The sequence below is a fragment of the Camelus bactrianus genome, chromosome 11 (genome assembly GCF_048773025.1).
Source record: "Camelus bactrianus isolate YW-2024 breed Bactrian camel chromosome 11, ASM4877302v1, whole genome shotgun sequence".
NCBI classification, from domain to species: Eukaryota; Metazoa; Chordata; class Mammalia; order Artiodactyla; family Camelidae; genus Camelus; species Camelus bactrianus.
In genome coordinates, this window is record NC_133549.1 from 83,238,358 (window position 1) to 83,260,807 (window position 22,450).

At 36.0% G+C, this 22,450-nt stretch overlaps 1 protein-coding gene across 4 annotated transcripts in view; it reads right to left on the minus strand.

Moving 5' to 3' along the window:
- The window catches only part of CSGALNACT2 (chondroitin sulfate N-acetylgalactosaminyltransferase 2), a 48,916-nt gene that overhangs the window by 20,752 nt on the left and 5,714 nt on the right, over positions 1 to 22,450 (minus strand). For 3 of the 4 annotated variants that reach the window (XM_074374431.1, XM_074374429.1, XM_074374430.1), the window contains exons 2-6: positions 13,346 to 14,280; positions 10,747 to 10,963; positions 9,249 to 9,350; positions 5,797 to 5,975; positions 4,036 to 4,130 (exon numbers count right to left, since the gene is read on the minus strand). In XM_074374431.1, coding sequence (XP_074230532.1) covers positions 4,036 to 4,130; positions 5,797 to 5,975; positions 9,249 to 9,350; positions 10,747 to 10,963; positions 13,346 to 14,006 — 1,254 coding nt within the window. In that variant the 5' untranslated portion in view covers positions 14,007 to 14,280. Of the gene's footprint in view, positions 1 to 4,035; positions 4,131 to 5,796; positions 5,976 to 8,252; positions 8,345 to 9,248; positions 9,351 to 10,746; positions 10,964 to 13,345; positions 14,281 to 22,450 lie in introns of those variants that run through there. The other variant, XM_074374432.1, reaches the window with a different exon arrangement.

Sequence of the window (22,450 nt, forward strand, 5' to 3'; positions counted from 1 at the left end):
CTATACAACATCTACAATGAATCTGCATTCAAATCATTCTTTGCCCACACCCTCCCAAACCAGACAAGATTATTAGCTCTTCACCCTAACAGGTTGAGTTCATTTTGCACTTTTTTGGGTTTGTTTTTCAAGTAAAATTTTTTACAGATGAACTTTTTATGTTGAAATATTTTTTCAGGTTTACAGAAAAGTTGTAAAATAGTAAAAAGTTCCCAGATGCTTCTCATGTAGCTTTCGGCTTCCCCTAAATGTTATTAGCTAACATTGTTGTGGGATATTTGTCAAAGTTAAGAAACCAACACTGGTACATTACTATTAACTAAACTCCAGACTCTGTTTGACTTCCACCATTTTTTCCTTTAATGTCTTTTTTTCTGTTCTAGGATCCAGTCCAGGGGACCACATTTCATTTGTTATGTCTCCTTAGACTCCTGAGAAACTGTGACAGTTTCTCAGTTTTGTTTTTGATGATCTTAACAGTTTTGAGAAGTGAAGTATTTTGTAGGATGACCCTCAGTTTGGGATTGTCTGAAGTTTTTCTCATTAGGGTAGGGTTGCAGGTTTTTGGAAGTAAGACCACAGGGCTAAAGTGCTCTTCTTGTTACATCGTATGAGGGAGGACATGACAACACTGGTGATGCTAACCTTCATTACTTGGTTTAAGGTGGTGTCTGCCAGGTTTCTCTGCTAAATTTAGTTTTTCTATTTTCATACTTGTTTATTGGGAAGTGAGTCATCTATCTCCACCTTCTGGAAAAGGGAGTATCTACAAAAGTTATTTAGAATTCTGGTTCAATCCTCCATACCTCCATTAAAAAACAAATACATAAATAAATCAACCAATTTATTCATTCATTTATTATTATTTATCTATTTATTTGCTCACAAATTTATTTACGTCAGTAAGGATTCATGGATATTTATTTTATGCTTGGCGTTATAACCCAGTACTATGTGATTTATTTTGTTGCTCAAATTGTTCCAGATTTGCCGCCGGGAGCTCTTTCAGGCTCTTGTGCCCCTTTGACGTACCCTCATCCTTTTGTTGCTTGAATATTTCCTCACTTTCTGGAGCTACAAGATGCTCCAGGCTCCTCTATTTCCTGTCTCAGCATTAAGATCTGGGAGCTGGGTGTGCTTATTACTGTAAAGAAGTCACTGCTTCTAGACCCTCTTGGGACAGAGCTAGGTAATACACATATGTATACCATGTATGTACCCCTTGACTTTTTAGTTTAAGCTGCTATTAATTTCTCTTTTATTATGTGTTTCATTAACAACTATGTAAACAAAAGTTTTACTGGGTTTTTGTTGCTGTTGTTGATCACTATTTTATTCTCAGGTCTTTCTCCTTCAATGTGTTCATTTCTGATTCAACTGAATTAGAAAAGGCCTGTGAGAAGTAAACTCTGAGTCTTTCAATGTTCAAAATGTCTATTTTGCCCTCAAATAGGTCAAATATGGATTCTAGAACTGAAGTTATTTTTCTTCACAATGTTCAAGGTATCTCTTTATTGTTTTCTAGCACCAGTATCATCACAAAGAAGGCAAATGCCAACCTGATCACCATTCCTTTGTAGACAAGCTAGGTTTTGCTATTTTTGGCGTCTCTGGAAGGTATTAGGATTGTCCCTTAACTTCTGCTCTCGAGTGCCAGAAGACTTATCTTTCCTTGGTTCTTTGATGTTTTCTTCTATTTCCTCCCTGCTCTGTCCTGTCTCTTCTCCCCCTTCTGGAACACCTACTAAACAATCTGGGAACTTCTGGATTGATTTCCCAGGTCTCAATCTTTTTCTTACATTATCTCTTGGTCTTTATGTGCCCAGTTGGCCCATCTTCTAGTTTACAGATTTGTTTCAACAGTGACCATTCTGCTTTCAGCCCATTTACTGAGTTTTATATTTTCACAATTTTCAAGTCCTGACTCTTTTTTAGCAACAAATACTGTTTTGTGAAATTAATGTTTTCTCTAATTTCCTTTAAGACATACTTAATTTAAAGTTGTTTCTATCTGTATTCCTATTCTCATGTGTTAATTTTCCTATTTATTAAGATTTCGTACCTCTTTCATAATGTTGGTTTCTGTCAAATGTTTTGCTAAGTCTTGGTTAGCTGCTACTCATTTTTGTTTCAAAAATCATTGTTCAAAAACCCATGGCTGCTAGTTATGATTGCAAGGGTCTATCTCCAGTAACAGTGGAGGAGGGGCTAAATGTGGTCTCGGGCAGAATGTGCCAAAAGCAGCTCACGTTTGGAGTCTGGGGCTCCCTATCCACCTTATAACTCGTATTCCGAGGACCCTACTCTGCCTCTCTAGCTCCAGGGTCCAGCCTGTGTATCTGCGATGCCTGTTGTTAAGCACCTCTCCTGGAGAAGTATACATACTTCACCACTCCCTGTCTTCTGAAATGAGCCCGGAGGATGCAAGGTAGCCCCATCTTCAGTGTTCTCCTGAAACATTCTAGACTGTTCTCTTATGACAACTATTGTCATCTTACAGAAATTTCCCAAAATTTAGATCCACTAATGGAATTTCTCTCATTCCCCAATACTAACATGCCTTTTTATTTTTAGCAATTCATTCTCACAAAGCATTGAGGGTGTTAGATAAGGCAGATGTGGATGCTCAGTTTGCCATTTTGCCCCCAATTGTATCTGTGCTCCTAAGTAATACTAGACTACAGATAAGGTAGAAGTGTACGTGTACGTGTGTGTACGTGTGCGTGTGTGTGTGTGTATACATGCTTTGCCAGGGGTTGGTATGAAGATAATGTTGGCCTCATAAAATATATTAAGTAGATCATATGGCACCAATATTACCTGTTCTTTGAACGTTTGGAAAAACTCACCAGTGAAACAGCTATGTATCTTCGGGTAACTGTTTGATAACTCTTCTAATATTTTAAATTGCTCTTAGTCTCTTCAGAGCTTCCATCTCTTTTATTCATAAAATGCTTTTATAAAATACTAATACGAACTTAATTCATACTAATATTTTATCAATTCTCAAATCCTTCCTTTTATTTAGAATTTTTTAAACTTACTATATGAAACTGATTTCTCTCAATGTTTTCTTATTCTACCAATGTTTTCTTATTCTAATTTCCTATGTTGTGTTTTCCTTTTTACCCTAAATCTGCCCACTTTATGATTACACTTTTTCTGCAAATAAAGAATAAGCTCCTATGTTTGTCAACCTATTAGTTTGGTTCATTAATTTCTGCCTTTGTCTTTATTTCTTTCTCAGTTAGTTTTCTTTTTTTTTTTTTAAAAACATGTTAAATTATCTTCTTAGTTCATTTATTTCCATTTTTTCCTAATATTAACAATAAAAGATTAGGCTAAATACAATATAGTAGCCTAGACTGGATCCTGGAAGAGAGAGGACGTTAGTAGAAAAACTGGTGAAATCTCAATAAAAACTATAGTGTAATAAGCAGTAACTTTCCGAAGTTAATTTCTTAATTTTGACAAATGAACCACAGTCATATAAGATGTTAGCAATAGGGGAAGCAATAGGGGAATAGGTGAAGTACAGTGACTCTCTATACTATCTTTCCGACTTTTCTGTAAATCTCAATTACTTCACAGAAGTTTATTTAAATTTTTTCCCAAAACTTATATAACTTTGTCAATAACTGTAAGTTCTGATATATGGCATTCCTATTCCAAGACTTTCTAAGTAATTTCCTGTAGTATATTATTCCTTCTTATTTATTTAGTAGTTTTAATTTCTAGTTAGTAAGTTTTTTAAAATTAAAATTTATTTTTAGTATTACTAGAATTAAGTTGGTAGAAATAGATAATTTTCACATTCTAGAACATGAGTATTTCTCTGTGGCCTAAACTCTGCCCTCACCCAATGACATTTAATTCTGAAACAATACAAAAGCATTTTATGGAGGTGGGTAGACTATGGATATGCGTTTACAGTAATTACAGTTTTTAATTGAAGCTTTGTTTTCTACTTTGTTGTGAAACAAACATAAAGGAACCTAGCAAGGATCTTTGAGGCCTTTCATAACCAAGTCTTACCAGCTGCTGCTCCACAGGCGGTGGCACATCCTGATTGGCATAAACGATGGCAGGGTTGTAAAGACTGAACACCACAGGGTAAAACACCTTCTTACCTACAAATTAAAATATATGTTTACATACAAAAAGAAGTCATAAAATAAACCACTGATGTTTATTGCAATATCTACTAAGACTTTGTTAAAGTGTTTGTTACATATTGTAATTTTATTTTATTAATGTTGTATTTTATCAATATTCAGGCTACTGAAAACTCATGTTGATGAACACGATGATGACTTCATAATATATCAATAAGTTAGACTATGAAACTATAACCCTGCAAAAGAACAGAGAAAAAAAGACTATAAAGAGTGCTCTATTCCCTTGTGATACATTTATACCCTTTGACTTTGGGGAGATACACAAAAGCATTTTCTCAGCTGTTCATTAGGTGAGCCATTAATTAATCATTATTTCATTGAATTAACAGTAATAGATAAAGGTTAACCTCTGACAATCACCAAGAGACTTAGAAACTTCTGTTAAATCCACTCTCCAAAATAAATCATAGGAACAGTGAATCCAAAGGATACTGTATCATGGATATACAGAGAATAATTAAAATATAGAACTGCAGATTGATCTGAACAAGATTTTGAAACCCTGGGAAAATTAAGAGTTAAAAATATCCGATGTGATAGCCCCCTTCAAAAGCCTTTGTCATGAGCATTCAAACTGTTATCAATGAAGGGACCTTTAAAGCTAATCAACTAGCCCACCTCCCCTCAATAGAGACCCCCTTGCTGAGACTGGCCTCAATCAGAAATGATAATATGAAGTGCTCAGAAGCTGTCAACGACCCTGCAAGTAATGGGCAGCCTTTTATTACAAGATCCCTAGCAAATGTTTAACTCTTCGTTAGAATCCACTTAGGAAAGGGGAGCTTGATTTCCCAGAGGCAATTCTATTTGTTTTACATTAAAGAAATAATGTAACATTATATAAAATATTTTATATAAAATATTTCTCTTATATTAAGCAAACACATCTCCTTCAGCTTCTACATTCTGGGCTTCATCCTGTCTGGTGTAAAAAAAAAAAAAAAAAAGTAAATCTAACCCACATTTACTCACTAGGTCTCACAGGGTTCCTGACAACTATCCCTAAATAAATTGACTTGTAAGAAGGTAGTAATTTGAATGATATGAGTAGTTCTATATCAAAAACATTTACTGTGAGATTTTTTTTAATACAGAAAACTTCCTTTTCATATTTAAAGTAATATTTGATACATAAAAATGTCATTTGCTCTTATGTTTTTGAAAACTATATACAACATAAAACAAAGTATAAGTAATCATCCCCAAATGCACAGTCTGGAGACCAAGCACCAACTGATCCTCAACCCCCGTAAGCGTGCACGCCCGTAAGTGTGCCGGCACCATCTGCCTGAGGTACAGTGCTGCTGACTCTCACACATCACACTGTTGGCTTGGCTCTTTTTCTAATGGGTGCTGCTTCCTCCTTGTCAATTTCATGACTTTTTATTTCTTTGCATGTGTTTATTTAGATTCAAATACAGACACTGGCATTTGGCCATAAGAGAACAAGGGGTATGAACTTGAGGGGCAAATTTTCACTTTTCTACTTAAAATTCCAGTTAAATTATGCCTAATATAACTCAAAAAAAAAAAACATAATTAACTTGATTCAAAATATGAGACATGCTGACACTGTTTTAAATTCTACACTCAACTCACCCACCACCATTTTACACACCTGGCTCAGCATTCAACCGGCAGCTGTTAAGGAATTCGGCTGAGAAATAGATGTCAACATCACAGAAGAACATCAATACCTCTCCCTTGTCCCAGGCTCGAGCACCCACATTTAGTCCTCGTCCACGGTTAAATTCTTCATTCAATGAGACCAAGGTGTAATTGTGAAAATCAGACTCACTATAAGGAAAGCACATATAACAAATGGTAAGTTCCATTTAAAGTTGACTTCCTTCAACACAACTTACAAAACATATTTTACACTTCAGGTTATTTACTATGTTGGTTCTACATTCATACAGGGAAAGGCAATCAGGAGCTTCATGTGTATGACCATCATCAAGGACAGATACTCACTAAATGCCCACATTTGAGGCAACATGCTAGTGGTGTGAGGTTAATAAGCGTTGAGAGACCACTACCCTTCAGGATCTTAAAAACCTACTGGGAAGATAAGAAATATACACAGGGAAAAATAGCCATCATGTTTGGTAATAAATAATGCAAACCTCATGAATGATACATACAAAGGGTGCTCTTCTCTCAAGTCTGTCATATCTTTGCTCAAATGTCCCCTTATCAGAGGGATCTCCTCATGCTGTATGTGACGTAGCCCTAAGCTCCCTTCTCTTTAACGTCTATCCCCTTGCCCAGCTTTGTTTTCCTCAGTACCACCAGACATGTCTGTTCGAGTGTCTTCCACTAGAATGTAAGCTCCATGAGAGCAGAGGTTTTGTTCTGTTCACTACTATGGACACAGTGTCCCTCAGAGAGTAGGAGTTCAATAAATATTTGTTGAATGAATGAATGAACAGCAGTTCTGAGAAAGAAAAGATTGCTTTTGTCTGGAGTAGTTAGAGAAGATGCTAGAAGCAGAATTTAAGTTATGCCTTGGTTAGAATCCTGAATTCAGTGGTGAGTATAAAGGTCATTCCAATTAATTCTTCTCAAAGGCAAGGAGGCAAGAAAGTAGAAAGCAATTTAAAGAACAGGGATGAGACAAATCAGATTGGAACAGAGGGGTCCTAAAATGGGAACAGTGAGAGAAGATCAGAAAAGGGTCAGACTGAGGGGTACCTTCTGTGAGAAGTTAAAGCCAGTGTTCTAAAGGCAAGGAGGAGTCAGGGTTTTTCCACTAGGGCAGTGGTTCTCACAGACAAGTCCTTGCATCCACAGCATCAGATTCCCCTGGGAACGTGTTAGAAATACAAATTCTCAGGCCCCACCCCAGTCCCCTGCATCAGATACTAGGGGAGGAGCTGAGCATCTGTCTCTCTCTTGGGACAAGTCACTCCAGGTGACTCTGATGTTAAAGTTGGAGAACCGCTGTACTAGGGGATAGCTGGATCAAAAAAGCAACATTTAAAAAAGATTACTCTTACAATAGTATAGAATGGGGAATGGAGAGATGGAAACAAAGACTCAAATAGTGCATGGAGTGGACTCCAGGGGCTCCCCTTTTACAGGTTATAAATCTCTCCCTTCTTTGGGGGAAACTTCTGATCACCACCTCACACTCCCCAGCACCAAGTGGAGGAACTAATCATAGAATAGCCCAACCACAGTAATTTCCTAGGGACCGGACTAGACTCAAGCTGGGCCAATCACAATACCCCCACCCCACCTGGCCATAGTGACTGGCTCAAGAGTGGGCAAAAGTCCTTCTCTGGGATTTGCTCAACTGGACCTGGGAGAAAGCTCTTTTCTCTCTGATGGTAAAGCTGAGAAGATGTGAGCTCAGAGCTGCCAACAGCCATATACCTCACATGTGGAAGAAGCCACTCTGCAACAGGAGAATGAAGTCAACATGCAGAGAAAAACAGGTAAGAAGACAATAAGAGATTCTGATGGTATTTGAGTCTCTGGTCCCAGCTCCTAAGATACCAAAGCTGTTTTGGTTTTCTTCATTAAATCTGGTTATAATAATCCCTTTAATTTCAGGAGTTAGTCAAGATTCTTCAATAATGCTCCCATTTTCCTCAAGCAAGTTTAAGGTAAGTTTCCATCATTTGCCACAGAGGAATCTGGATTAATGCAGGGACAACTTTGTAATAACAACGTGAGCCATTAGCACTTAGTAGGTGATCTGAAAATGGTAAGGAGGGAAGAGATAAGGGAAGAAATGGAGGGAGGGGGAACCTGGGTTAGAGTGGTGGCTGCAGCAAGGAAAGGACAGAGCAGAGGTCCTGTGCAGTGAGCAGGAGCTGACAAATAAGAGGTAAAGAATGAGTGAAGACTCTGGCTCTCAGACATCAAGCCCAGGGGATCGTGAGAATGGTCTTAGTCTGAACTGAAAGGGGGCCATCAGGAGGAGGAGCTGATGAAAGGGGAGGAGAAGACAGTGTCTGTTTTTTATACTCCAATGCTGTGAGAGTCCCTTTGGGGTAGGAACTGCAACTCCTTCCTCTGGGCCCAGTCCTATCCCAGCCACCCCAGTCAGACTCCCGAGCAGTGTACCTGGAACATAGTCGGTGGGACTCAATGAATGTTAGTTGAACGATTCGAGAAGAATGGCCGGCCAAATCTGGACTCTTAGGGAATGGCCACAACTAGCAGAAAGGTAGAGAAGCAAGTAAAGGATACAGAGTTGATGTGGTCAGAAAAGACAATCAACCTAATATCTTACATTATAACATATCTACATTTACAAAATATTTACATTTTACAAACATCAGAGGAAAGTTTCAAGAAGGGAGTACTGGTTAGGTATCAAATGTAAACAAACAATCAAGGAGGATGACAGAGAAAAGCCTGATTGTGGCAGTTAGGTCATAACTTTGGGCCCATAACTTAGAGATAAAAAGGTTGAGAAGCTACAGGATTAATAATGGAGTATTAAGGAATTACTAATTCATTCATTCAAACCTCTGAGCACCTACTATGTGCCAGGTACTATGAGTTGCTGGGTTAGAGAACTACCGTTCTGTGAGGTTTAGCTGTGAAAGGACAGAAACCTAAGAGTAGCTACTGGGAACCGTAGAGTCAGGCAGGGGTCTCTGAAGGATAGGGGAGTCCTAAATAAGCATCACTTGCAGGGTGAGAAGGAACTTAGGAAAATGAAAGGAAAGAAGGGTGGCAAGTAAGAGACAAGCTCAGGAGATGAAATCAAAGTGAAGAGGTTAGATTTAGAAAAAGGGAAAGAGTCCAACGGAAGGAAATGAAGAATAAATGGAGGCAAATATACAGAAGGTGAGCGGGCCACAGAGTGAGAGCACCCAGATCAGCTAGGCTGTCTGCTAAGAGGCTAAGGGAAGATGAGTCATCTAGAGTTGCACGAGTGAACTCAGGGGTGAAATGAGGAACTTGCTACCACCACCACTCACATGCTCAGCTGACAGCAGCTATTCAAAATTATTGACTCATTAAATATCTGAAATACTCATTAAATATCTGAAATTCTCATTCTTCTAAAGTTATATATCAAGGACTTCAATGCAAACATGCCTCACCAACCTTGCGACAGATTCGAGGATAGACTTGACTTCAGATAGTCCTTCTTTACCAAAATACACCACTGTGAGATGAATTCTCTTGTCCTGATGAATACATACATCCCTAACAGAATTGAAAAAGAGTTCATTCAGGAAAATACATAAGGCACTAGTCATTCAGAAAGCAATCACATGAAGCTTTAACAAGAAAATGAACGAAGCATTTCTTACGTAGGATGAAATCACATGGAGCTTTAAGTGAAAATAAAACTGGCAATATTGCTGAATTATTAAAGGCGTCACAGCAAGCACATGACAACATATATGTCTAAATGAATGCAACACTTGAAGGGGCATGTAAGCAGCACAAGAAGTCGCCATATTTCAAAACATCTTTGGAGCTTTTGCTTTGGCATTGCCTTCAGAAGCAAGTTACAAGCTGCTCAAGGAAATAAGTTCAATCAGTTCAAAAGCAAATAAATAAATAATTCAAGTTTTGAGTCAAAAGGTATTTTGTCTTCAGACTGCCTAATTCCAGAAATTATACCTATTGTCAAGGAATAAATATTTGCCATGACTGAGATTATTAACTATAAAGAATAATGTAGCATCTGAAGATAATTCCAAGACAGGCAATTAAAAAATGTTTTAGGAAGTCAGATTTCAAGTGAGCAATTTCAAAAAGATGAAACTCATTTGGAAGCATGACTTTTAGATATTCTGAGAAATTCTGCAACAGAATTGTGTAACTAACTTTTACATTCAACAACTTCAATGAGAACAAAGACTGGAATTACGAAGTTATTAAAAAAAAGCATATTAAAGTATTAAAAACATGACAACTGTTAGAGTAAAATAAAAAGTAAAACTTTCAAGTAGTTACCTAATATGAAGCTGTTAATTTTTTTTAACACTTCAGCATTTAAAAAACCCAAATTTAATGATCAAAAAAAGAAAAAAATATTTAAAAAATGTTATAATCTCTGCTTCCCAAGATGGAATAATGTTCTCCCATCTTTCACTTGAATATTTGTATTTCCAAAATTTCTTTCAATTTTAAAATTCAAATTGTTCTCAGTGGAATTTTCTGGAGAGATAACAATGTTCTATATCTTGATTGAGGAGACAGTTACATGAATGTACACATTCGTCAAGTCATGAAACCTCTATATTTAGAATATGTGGATTTAATTGTTTGTAAGTTATTCCTCAATAAAGTTACTTTTAAAAATTCAACTTGTCCTAAAATGAATTAAAACACAATTATAAAGGTCATCAAATTTAGTTTCTAATAATTGTCACCCTCAGTTTACTTCATAGTTCAAATTGTCAAAAATACAATATAGTACACATACTATAAGAAAAAAGGGAACATCAAAACATAAAGTTCCCCTGAGCCTGCAGAATTACTCTGTAATTCTAAGTCATCATACTCAGTGAAGGTAAGTTAAATAAAACGGCAAGAAATATGCTTTTTTTTAAAGGAGCACTTAGCCAAATCACTAAGCCTTGAGAGTTACCTGAAGTTCTGCATAAACTGCGAGAACGCTTCAGTCCTTTCAGCAAGTGGCACGATGATATTAATAATTGACCTAGTAATGTCAATCATCTCGCTTTTCACTTTCATGAGAGGTCCAAAAGGGCGGAAGAGGGTCACGTGTCTATATTCCATAAGGTCTGCTTTCTTAAAAAAGAGCTCATACTGTGTGCCCTTATCTCTCTCAGTACGATAATAACCTAAAGGAAAGAGTTAGGAACAAAGATGTCTCCATGTCAAAGTTTACAAATTCAATGTGGCTACTGATTTCACCCAAATATCAAGAATGCAAAACCAAACTTATAGGAGTTTTATTTATTTGTAAAAATATTTATCCCCACTGTACAGTCGGTAACAACTATTTCTTTAAAAGGAGAGGTTAAAAAAGCATTCACCACTCCGCTAGAGTATTCAATCCATAAAATATGCTCCAAATGACAGTGATTCCTTGGGGAGGGTATAGCTCAAGTGGCAGAGTGCAGTCACACTATGTACCTTGGCATACACAAAGTCCTGGGTTCAATCCCCAGTACCTCCTCTAAAAATAAAATAAATAAGTAAACATAATTACCTCTCCTCCCAATTAAAAAAAAATGACAATGATTCCTTTTTACATATGACTTTTTAAATAGCAGAGCCTATCAATACAAAACCAAATGACGAAAATAAAGAAATTACTTATAGCAATACTAAATTCTAGACCTGAGAGTCACAATGTCTATTAGTCGGTTCAGCTTAACAAAAACGAATTGAGTGCATTTGTGCCAGGCACTGATGGTATAAAGAGCGATACATGTCCCAGTTCTGAGGAAGGGTCAGCTGAGTGAGGGTGATAGAGAAATAAAGAAATAATATTACAGTGATATACACATGCAAACATACACATTCTGAACAGAGCAAAGTCAGACGAAAAGTTAGCATAAATTTAAACATGGTGATTTGAGATGCCTTTAGGAAAAAAGTATGGAAGTCTCCTGGGCAACACTGAGGAGAGAGGTTAGACTTACAGAAGTGTGAGTCAGTCAACATCTGGGAATAAATCAGTGAACAAGTCCCACTCCTCCTGAGACTGACAGTCTAACAGGAGATGGGCAATGCCATATACTATGAAAAGTGCTTTGAGAGAGAATACAGGGTAGAGGTCACAAGAGCACAAAAGTGCTTTGAGAGAGGACACAGGGTAGAGGTCACAAGAGCACAAAAGTGCTTTGAGAGAGGACACAGGGTAGAGGTCACAAGAGCACATAGGAGGCACTGCTATCTTAGACTTGCAGGTTGGAGATGCCTTCCCAGAAGAAGTGACATCTAAGCTAAAGTCTGGAAGAGGAACAGGAGTTACTCAGTCATTGTCAGTAATTATTTTTTTTTTTGGTGAAGGAAGAGGTACAATGGAGAAAAAGTGAGGGACAAAATATGTTTCATGCAGAGAAAAATCCTGTAAGTGACAGAATCCAAGGAGAGTTATAAGAAAAGCAGAAGCTGTAGAAATAAAACTGCCATAGGTTCCTTTCTTTTTAGGCGGACATGAAGACATTTTATACATCTTAGTTAGTTATCTTATTTCCTCTGTAGCTTTCAATTCTGCCATAAGTTACAAACATACAGAGTCAGAAGACAAAAAGCTGAGCATGCAGAAAAATTAGAAGAGTTCTGAAAGAAACAACCCATCAAAAATTGCAGGAAGTGACAGCAGCAGAAAGAGATGGCTATAGGCAGAAGATAGCTGAAATGCCACAGAAAAGCTCAATGTCCTCCTGATGGCCTCTAAAAGCCTCAAGCAAGTGATACCCATGATGATTTGGGATCAAAAAAGCCTACATGTGGTATACTGTTTATAGAATGAAGCAAAGACAACTTTTAAGAAGTATTTGTATACAAAATGGCTTTAAGTCTGCAATTAAATATCTAGCAGGGAGTATTAAGAGGGAGATGGGTTGAGATCTATAATTATTCCTGTTTATATCAATGAACAAATATCTTAAATTACAAGTGTTCCTCAACTTTTGAGTCATGTCCCATACTGATATAAAAATCCATGCCCTTTCTGCAGTCTGTAATAGAAAATCAGGTTTATTTCTTTACTTTTACAAATGCCAAATATGCTTTTCAGAACTATGTATGCCTGATGTTCTGACATGTGTTTCTCCTCCCCCCAAAATATAGAATAACCACTAATCAGCTAAATTAGAATTTTTTCTTTCCTTCAGCAAATGGTTTTCAAATCTTGAGTCTCAGTTCATATATTTAAAAATATATAAAAAAGGAACATCAAGACCAGTTAAGAAATGAATGCAAATACATATATATGCAAATACACACACAACCTGAAGAGCCCTTCAGCTTGGGGGGTATTTTGCTACATGAGCTTAGATTTTTTTCTATTTCCCTGCTCCTTATTTTCTATTTTATTACGGTCACATTATAATTTTTTCTAAAAAGTCACTTCAGATTCTTGTTGGAATTTAGTGGTTAAAAATTTAAATGCTTTAATACTGTGGGTAATGACTGACATATCGCCAGCATACAATAATAGGATTCTATCATACTAACATAACTATGGATCAACATATTTTTCACATTACCTTCTATGAAGTCATTTTCATTAAATATCAGTTTCTCTCCAAGGGGACCATCCTCATCTTCCTGTTCATCATCTTCATCAGGATTATTAATGACCTCCAAGCCGGCTTCAATAACTTCTACCAATTCATCTCGCTTATCTTTTCTAACTGGCTTTTCCTCAGGATGGCGAGTGAGACCCATTTCCAACTGGAATACTTTCATTAAGGTAAAACTTTCAAAGGGAATGACTCCATACTCACTAGGTAGTCTGGCTCCTATGCTGACTTCTGCTTTGTCAATTTGGGAATGAAGGAACTCTAAAAGATCACTAGGTGCTTGCTCTTTGTTTCCTTGATAGCCTATGCCATTAGCCCCTACATTCCTTCTCTCCTGCAATGATCTCATCTTCTCGCTCATTTCTTGTAATTCTTGTTTTAATTGGGCAATTTGGCGTTTCAGACTGGTTGCTCTGGTTTGATAATGTTCTTCTTGTTCCTGTAGGAGGGCTTGATAATATTCTTTACCATAATTTTCCCCAATGACACCAGGAAGAGATGCATTTCCATCAGTCTGGGGGGCACATTCCAGAAGATATAAAAATAACACCAAACTGCAGAGTAAAGCAAGACCAAACAGTAGCCAGTGGGTCCGGGTCTGAAGAATCAATCCTCTTCTAGGCATTCTTATTATTATGGACTTGTCTAATGAGATAAGCTCTTTGCTTGTTCATTCCTTTAGCAAAAGGTTATAAAAAAGTAAAAACAAAATCAGGATTTCCATAAAAAGTACCAAAATGAATTCGGCTGTAGCTTAAAAAATTTCTTCCTTCAGCAGTGAAGACTACTTGCAGAAATGAGAAATAATGCATTTTTCCTGTACTTTTAGCACGATATCCAGAATAAAGAAATCTGACCTACACATCAGGTAAAATTCCATTACATGGGTGGTGATTTTTCTGAAAGAAACAGATCAGAATCAATCAGAATTTTGTTTCCTTAAGCATATCAAATTGTTGATAGCTTCGATAAACTTGGCTATATGACTACTGCAGGTAGAGCACCATGAGAGGCACTAATTTAGAATAGTCAATAAAACCTGGGAGAAAGTATTAAGAAAAATACCTTACAAAACACTAAAATTTCGCACGTAATACTTTCAACCAGAATGTCTATACATCCATAACCTGAATGAATCAATGAACCATTAAAATTATGTTTAGCATAGTTTGTATTATGTAGATTCTATTGGTCTCTAACTATTTGAAAATTACATCACATATAACTCTTTATTAACAAAATATTTTGATTAACTTGCCATTTCCCATCTATAGCATATCACCATTTGGGAAGAACTATAAACTGTTTTTGTTATATTCATAATGGCTTTCTAGAGAGATACTGTCTTCCAGTTTATCCAATTCAAGCATTCTACTTCATTAATTTCTATAGCTCAACTCAGTCACTCTAACAGCCCTAAAATTAAGTGGGGGGAAAAGCAATTTCAAAAGGTCACAGACATCTGGAAAACACATTAAGAAACATTTTTATATCCAAAGTCCTCCAGTAGATTATTTGAGCATTAGATCACATAATTCTTTCCACCGTATTGCACAGCAACAGATTTCCTATAAGTCTGGAAAGGTCTGGAGTCTATATAAAGAAAAAAAAACATGAAAATGTTTATCTGCAGGGAAAAAATTTAAGAACTGTTTATAAATTTATAAAATTAGATGCTATCCTTCATACCACAACCAAGTTGTGTGAGGTCTTCCTTGTTTCTTTCTAAACTAAAAATCCCCTTCTAGAAATAGAGAAAGTTAGATCTAGAAGACAGGCACAGGGAAGGCCTCCCCTGCAGAGAGGACTTCTGTTCTAATGAAGTGTTTGTCAAGAAGAATATGCGATATTACAGTAGGCTTTTAACAGAGCTGGCTTCTACCAGTGCAGCAGAACCTATGGAGGAAGGTCACGTGGGAACATCAGTCCTAGCCAGCTTCTTGGTCATTAGGAAAGCCTGGATGCCTTCTGTGAAAAATGCTGCAATGTGTGTTTTCTGTGGCACATATCTGTGCAAAATGCAGGACAGATTCAAACTTCTTATGGCTAGTGGGCCACAAACTATGGACTTAACTACCCTTTTTCATTTATTTCTTTAGTTAACCAAAAGATAACTAAGTATTCTTAAAAATTTAACTCACCACAAGTAAGTTTTACTATGGTGGCATCTGTTTTACTGATTGTAAATGTTATTTAAGTGACACAGAAAAAAAGGAAAAAACTCAGTATTAAGAAAACTAAGCAAAAAACAAGGATGTAAAGCTAGTATTAGTTCCAGGACTTTAACATGCCTCAAAACTGTAATTCTTAGCATAAGAAACCACTTAAATTTCATTGTTTAAAAGTTAAAACTCAGAGGTATCTCTTTTAACTATTTATAAGTTACTACTAAGCCTGTTTATCAGGGAAAAGACTAGAGCTAAAAATGTGGAGATATAATCTTATATAATTGTTGATAATAAAGTTATACATATTTAACTATACTATATTCAAACTTAATAATAGAACTAACAGTATATAATTTAAGTATTTCAACCTTTTATTAATATGATACCTCACAGTTTCTCTTTCTTTATATAGATAATATATTTTAAACTGTGAGAAATCACCCATTAATGGGTCACTACCAAAGGTTTATTTTTCAGTGAACTAGAACAGGAAATACTGGTGTATATCACATATAGTAGTTTTTGGTTGCAAATATATATATATATACATATATACATACACACACACACATGCACACACACATATACACACACACATACATACATGCATAGGCATGAGATATCCACATAAAGTGTATTTATAAGTGGGTTGTGATACAAAAATCTTGATACTGCTTTAGGAAGTATTTTTATACATTTCCCTTGCCATCTTTTCAGAATAGTGTTGCTATTATCTTCATTCTGGATAGGAAAAACAGGCTCAGAAATGAAACGATTTAAGTAAGGTTAATTACGTTACATAACTACTAAGTGGTAGCATTAAAGCCAAGGTTTCTTTCTCCCTCCTTTAAGCAAAATATAGGTTTCAGATATCTTACATGCTTATCTTACAGTTGAATATTATCCACTGAAAGAAAAGTTGCTGTAATTACTTTAGAATACAAATGTTACCAACACAGCTCTGTGGTTGGTTGTTAAAAATACGATTCCAATTAAAGTTTTATTTGCCTAGTTCCTGAAGGGAACTCTTTAGCCACATCCTGGAAGACTAGATTATGACAGCTCTGATTATGCTAAGAACAGTATTAGAGAAAACACCCATTTTCTGCTGTTACACCTTGATTGCCATCATTCTCTGTAGTGTGTCTGTATGATAAACAAGGTTCACTCATAACCCAGAGTTAATCCCAAGCAACCTTTCAAGCACCAACAGCAGACAGTAAAGTGTTCTGAGGAGAGAATGGGACACTGTCGAGATGGGAAATTGAGCTGTCAAAGATATATAAAACAAAATCAAAGATCTCAGAGTTGAAATAAACCTTAGGAGCCATCAATTCTTACTCTTTAAAACAGACTAAAGCCTCTTACAATCAAGATAGAATAACATGGACCAGATTTACTCTGACACTTGAAACAACTAAAAACAAACAAAATTAATTAAAAAAAACCCCAATATATATGAAGCAATGATTTTCAAGATACTGAACATTAGGTAATAACGTACAGTGACCCAAAACAAGAAAACAACTGATTGCAAAGCTTACTGCCTTAGTTTCCAGGACACAGCACAGGGAGTCCACTCCTAAGCAGAGCCCAGCCAGCACCCTGAGTTGCTAAGATGGAACTGACAGTCTGAGGAGACCAAGGCAGCTAGATTCAAAGGATATAGTACCTGAGGAGAGAGCTGCAGCAGGGGAGAACTCCAGAGATCTGAAGATGACACCCTTTGGGTGCGCAGTAGGGCACTGATCACTGCAGGTATAGGAAGAAACTAACTGAAGCTAAGGAAAGAAGCACACAAAAAATTAGAAGACACAGAACCCAGCATTCAAACAGAGCCAAGAACAGTGAATGTTCCCACCAGACAGACTGGAAAACCTCAAAATTCATGGGGCATTGGGTAAAGTACTCAAAAAGGTCTTGCCTCAGTAGTGGGAAATAATTAGCTCTAGACTAAACATGGGTCTGGTCCTGCCAACAAATCTTAAAAGCAAGACCTGAAAGGATCAAACTGTTTCCATGTAACTGCACAACAAGCCTCACAAATATTTATAGGAATATAAAAATATCCAGCACCCAGTAAAATAAAATTCAAAATGCCTGACATCCAAACAAAAACAATCATGCACACAAAGAAAAAGAAAAATACAGCCCATAATGAAAAAACTCAAAGATTGAAACTGACCTAGAAATGATACAGATGCTCAAGTTCACAGAAAAGGACATTAAAACAGTTATAACTGTATTTAAAAAGATGTTCATGTTCAAAAAACTAAGGAGAGACATGGCTGACATAAAAAAAAGTTCCAAATTAAACTACAGGAGATGAAATCTTCAATGTCTGAGATGAAAACTATACTGAAAGGGATTGACAGCAGATTAGATATTTCAGAAAAAATATTCATAAATTGAAGACACAGCAAAAGAATTATTCAAAATATAGAAGCAAAAAAGAATGAAACACATAAATAGAGCACCTGGTAAACTGTATGACAACTTCAAGCTGCCTAACATATATAGTAAGTAGAATCTCCAAGGAGGGAAGAGGCTGGTGGAAATATTTAAAGAAATAAGGCTAAAAATTTTCCAAATTTGATGAAAACTACCAATATATCAATCCAAGAAGCTCAACGAATACGAAACACAAGAGCCACAAAGCAAACTAAAGCAAGGCTCATGATGATCAAATTGCTCAAATCTTAAGATAATTAGAAAATCTTAACAGTGGCTTAAGGAAAACCACCACACACAAGAAACAGAGTGGAGCAATGGCTTTATAGGACTGAAAGGAAAAATACGTCTACCTAAAATTCTATACTCAGAAATTCTAGGTATCTTTCAAGAACAATTACTTTTTTTAGATATTAAAAAGTCAGAAGAATTCATCACCATCTGACCTGGCACTACAAGTTCTTTAGGCAGAAGGAAAATGATACCAGATGGAAATATGGAACTACACAAAGCAATGAAGAAAACAGAAACGTTAACTACATGGAAAATTACAAAATTTCTGTTATTATTTAAATTGCTTTAAACTGTAAATGGACTAGGCCCTATAAAGACACAAACTACTGCTACTGACTCAAGGAGAAATAGTAAATATGAATAGATCTATAATGAGACTGAATTAGTTATCAAAACACTACCCACAAAGAAAAGTCTAGAACCAGATGGTTTTACTAGTGAATTCAACCAACTGTTAGCGAGAATTAATAACAGACCGGTTTGGCTCCGACCCTGTCCCGAACCCAGCCTGGCCCACTCCCAGCCCCGCACGCGGCCGCCTTGGGAGCAGCCCAAGCACAAGAGGGACGCGTGCCTGGCCGCCAGCGCAGACGAGACGGAACTTCCGACCTCCAAGGAGGAACTGAGGATCAACGCGGTTCCAGAATCGATTCCAGTGGTTCATGAACCACCGGGCCCCAGCCAATGTGTTACAAAAATTCTGCTACCTGTTACACACATGCAAAAAAAGTTTATACCTGACATGCCTACCCTGAATTCCATAAAAGGATTTCAATAATGAAATGTGGAGTAACCTCACAGGTGGACAGTCTCCCTGGACCCGTGGCTTAGATTCTGGGTACAGGAAGGATTTGGTGGAATTCTCTAGACTTGAGCTGACCCCTACCTTCGCCTTAATGACATGCTTTGTCAAGTGAGCTTCATGACACCAGAGTTAAAATGTTTAGAGTCCAAACTTGGTTTTAAAGAATGCATAGCCTAATTTGATTGTTTACTGTATTTGCCTGGATATCCATCTTTTATTCTTTTTTTTTTAAATTGAAGTACAGTTGATTTACAATATTGTGTTAGTTTCAGGTGATTCAAAGTGATTCAGTTTTATATATATATATATAGATTACTTTCCATTATAGATTAATACAGGATATTGAACATAGTTCCCCGTGTTACATAGTGATAAATTCTTGTTGCTTATTAAAAAAAAGAATTAATACCAATTTTTCACAAACTCCTCCAAAAAGCATAAAGAATACTTCTCAACTCATTCTATAAGGCTGGTATTATTCTGATATTAAAACCAGATAAAGGTATCAAAAGAAAACTTCAGACCAATATTCTTTATGAATACAGACAGAAAAATCCTTAACAAAATATTAGCACACTGAATCTATCAACACATAACACCATGACTCGTGAGATTTATCCCCAAAATGCAAGGTGAATTTACCATCCAAAAATCAATGCAATACACCACATTAGTAAAGGACAAAACCCATATGACTGTATCAATAGACACAGAAAAAGCATTTTATGAAATCCAGCACCACTTCCTGAAAAAAACACTCAACAAACTAGTAGAAGGGAACTTCCTCAACCCGATAAAGGGCATATACAAAAAACCCGTAACTAACTTCATATTTAATGGTAAAAGACTTCATGTACTCCCCCTAAGACCAGGAATAAGACAAGGATGTCTGCTCTTATCACTTCTATTAAACACTATACTGGAGGATGCTCTAGTTAGGGCAATTAGGCAAGGTAAGAAAATAAAAGACCTCCAAGTTAAAAAAAAATAAGTAAAACTATTTGCAGATGATGTGATCTTGTATACAGAAAACACCAAGGAATTCACTAAAAATCTATTATAAGTAATATATGAGCACAGTCAGGTTGCAGGATATAAAATTAATACACAAAAATTAATTGCATTTCTATATACCAGCAATGAACAATCTGAAAATAAAATTAAGAAAACAATTTGATTTATACAAAAAAGAATTAAATGCTTAGGAATAATTTTAACAAAAGAAGTACAAGACTTGTACTCTGAACACTACAAAACACTGTTATAAGAAATTAAAGATTTGAATAAATAGAAAGATACCACGTTCACAGATTATAAGACTTGATATTATTAAGATGGCAGTACTTTCCAAATTGATTTACAGATTCAATACAATCCTCTTCAGATTCCCAGCTTTATATAAATCAATAAGCTTATCCTAAAATTCACACAGAAATTCAAGGAAACCAGAATAGCCAAAACAGTATTGAGAAAGAAGAGCAAAATTGGAGGACTCAACTTTCCCATTTCAAAACTTACTTCAAAGCTACAGTAATCAAGACACGATGGAACTAGCATTAAGACTAGACATACAGATTAATGGGATAGAATTTAGAGTCCAGAAATAAGCCTTTACATTAAGTCAACTGATTTTCAACATTGGTGGCAAGGTAAATCAATGGGAAAAGAACAGCCTTTTCAATAAATGGTGCTAGGACACCTGGATACTCACAAGCAAAAGAATGAAACTGAATCCTTACCTCAACCTAGTCAAAAATTTACTCAAAATGGGTCAAAGATCTAAATGTAAGAGTTAAAACTATAAAATTCTTAGAACAAAACATAAGTGTAAATCTTGAAATAAATAAATAATCTTCAAATAAATAAACTGGACTTCATTAAAATTAAAAAGTTTAAAAAAATTAAAAACTTTTGTGCTATAAAGGATATCAAGGAAGTGAAAAGGATGGAAAAAAATACTTGTAAATCATATATCTGTTAGATGTCTACATCAAAAATGCATAAATAACTCTTACAATTCAACATTAAAAAGATAAATAATCCAATAGCAAAAGATATGAATAGACATTTCTCTAAAGATTAAGCCTACAAATACATGAAAAGATGTTCAGTATCATAAGCCAACAGGGAAATGCAAATCAAAACCACAATGAGATACCACTTCATATGCACTAGGAGATTCTTCAAAAATAAATCACGGAGGGAGGGGCATGATGGGGGGAGGGGATTACGAGGTACAAACTTCTAGGTATAAATCACTACATCGTACACCTGAAACTAATATAATATTGTAAGTCAACTATATTTCAATTAAAAGAAAATCGCAAAATGAATCACAGATCTAAATGAAAAACCTAAAGCTATAAAACTAGAAGAAAGCATAGGAGAAAATCTTTGTGACCTTGAGTTAGGCAGGGATTTCTTTGATAGGACACTAACAGCATAATTGATAAATGGGACTTTATCAAAATTTGTGCTTTTTGAAACACACTATTAAGAGAATGGAAAAACAAGTCTCAGACCAGGAGAAAATATGGGCAAAGCATATATATGATAAAGGACTTGTATTCAGAATATATTTTAAAAGTATCAAAATGCAATAACAAAACAAACACAACTCAATCAAAAACTGGCAAAAGATATGAAGAAACACTTCAAATAAGCACATGAAAAAAAATGCTCAACATTGTTAGCCATTAGGGAAATGCAAATTCAAACCACAATGAGATACCACAGAATGGCTAATATTAGACAGGCTAAAATTAAAAAGACTGATGTGCTGGTGACAATGTGGAGGAACTAGAACTTTAATACACTGCTGGAGGGAATGTAAGATGGTTTCACAGTCAAGTTAAATATAAGCCTGTCTGATTGAGCCATTCCATTACTAGATATTTAACCAAGAGAAATCAAAGCATATGCCCACACAAAGACTTGTACACAAATGTACATAGCAGCTTTATATGCACCATCCCACCACTAGAAACAACTCAAATGTCCATCAACAAGTGGATGTGTTAAACAAACTGTTACAGCCATACAATGGAACACCGCTCAGCAAGAAAAAGGAATACACTGATACATGCTTCAGTGTGGCTGAATCTCAATAACAGAAGCCCAACAAAAGACTACGATGAGAGTATGATTCCATTTATATAAAATTCTAGAAAATGTAAGGTAACTTGTAGTGACAGAAAGCAGAGGAATGAGTGGTTGCTCGGGATGGGGTGGGGGTAGGGAAGGTGGTACGAGGAAGGAATTATAAAAAGGCACAAAGAAACTTTTGGGAGTGATGGATATGTCCATCATTTTGATTGTGGTGATGATTTCAGGTATATACATATGTTCACA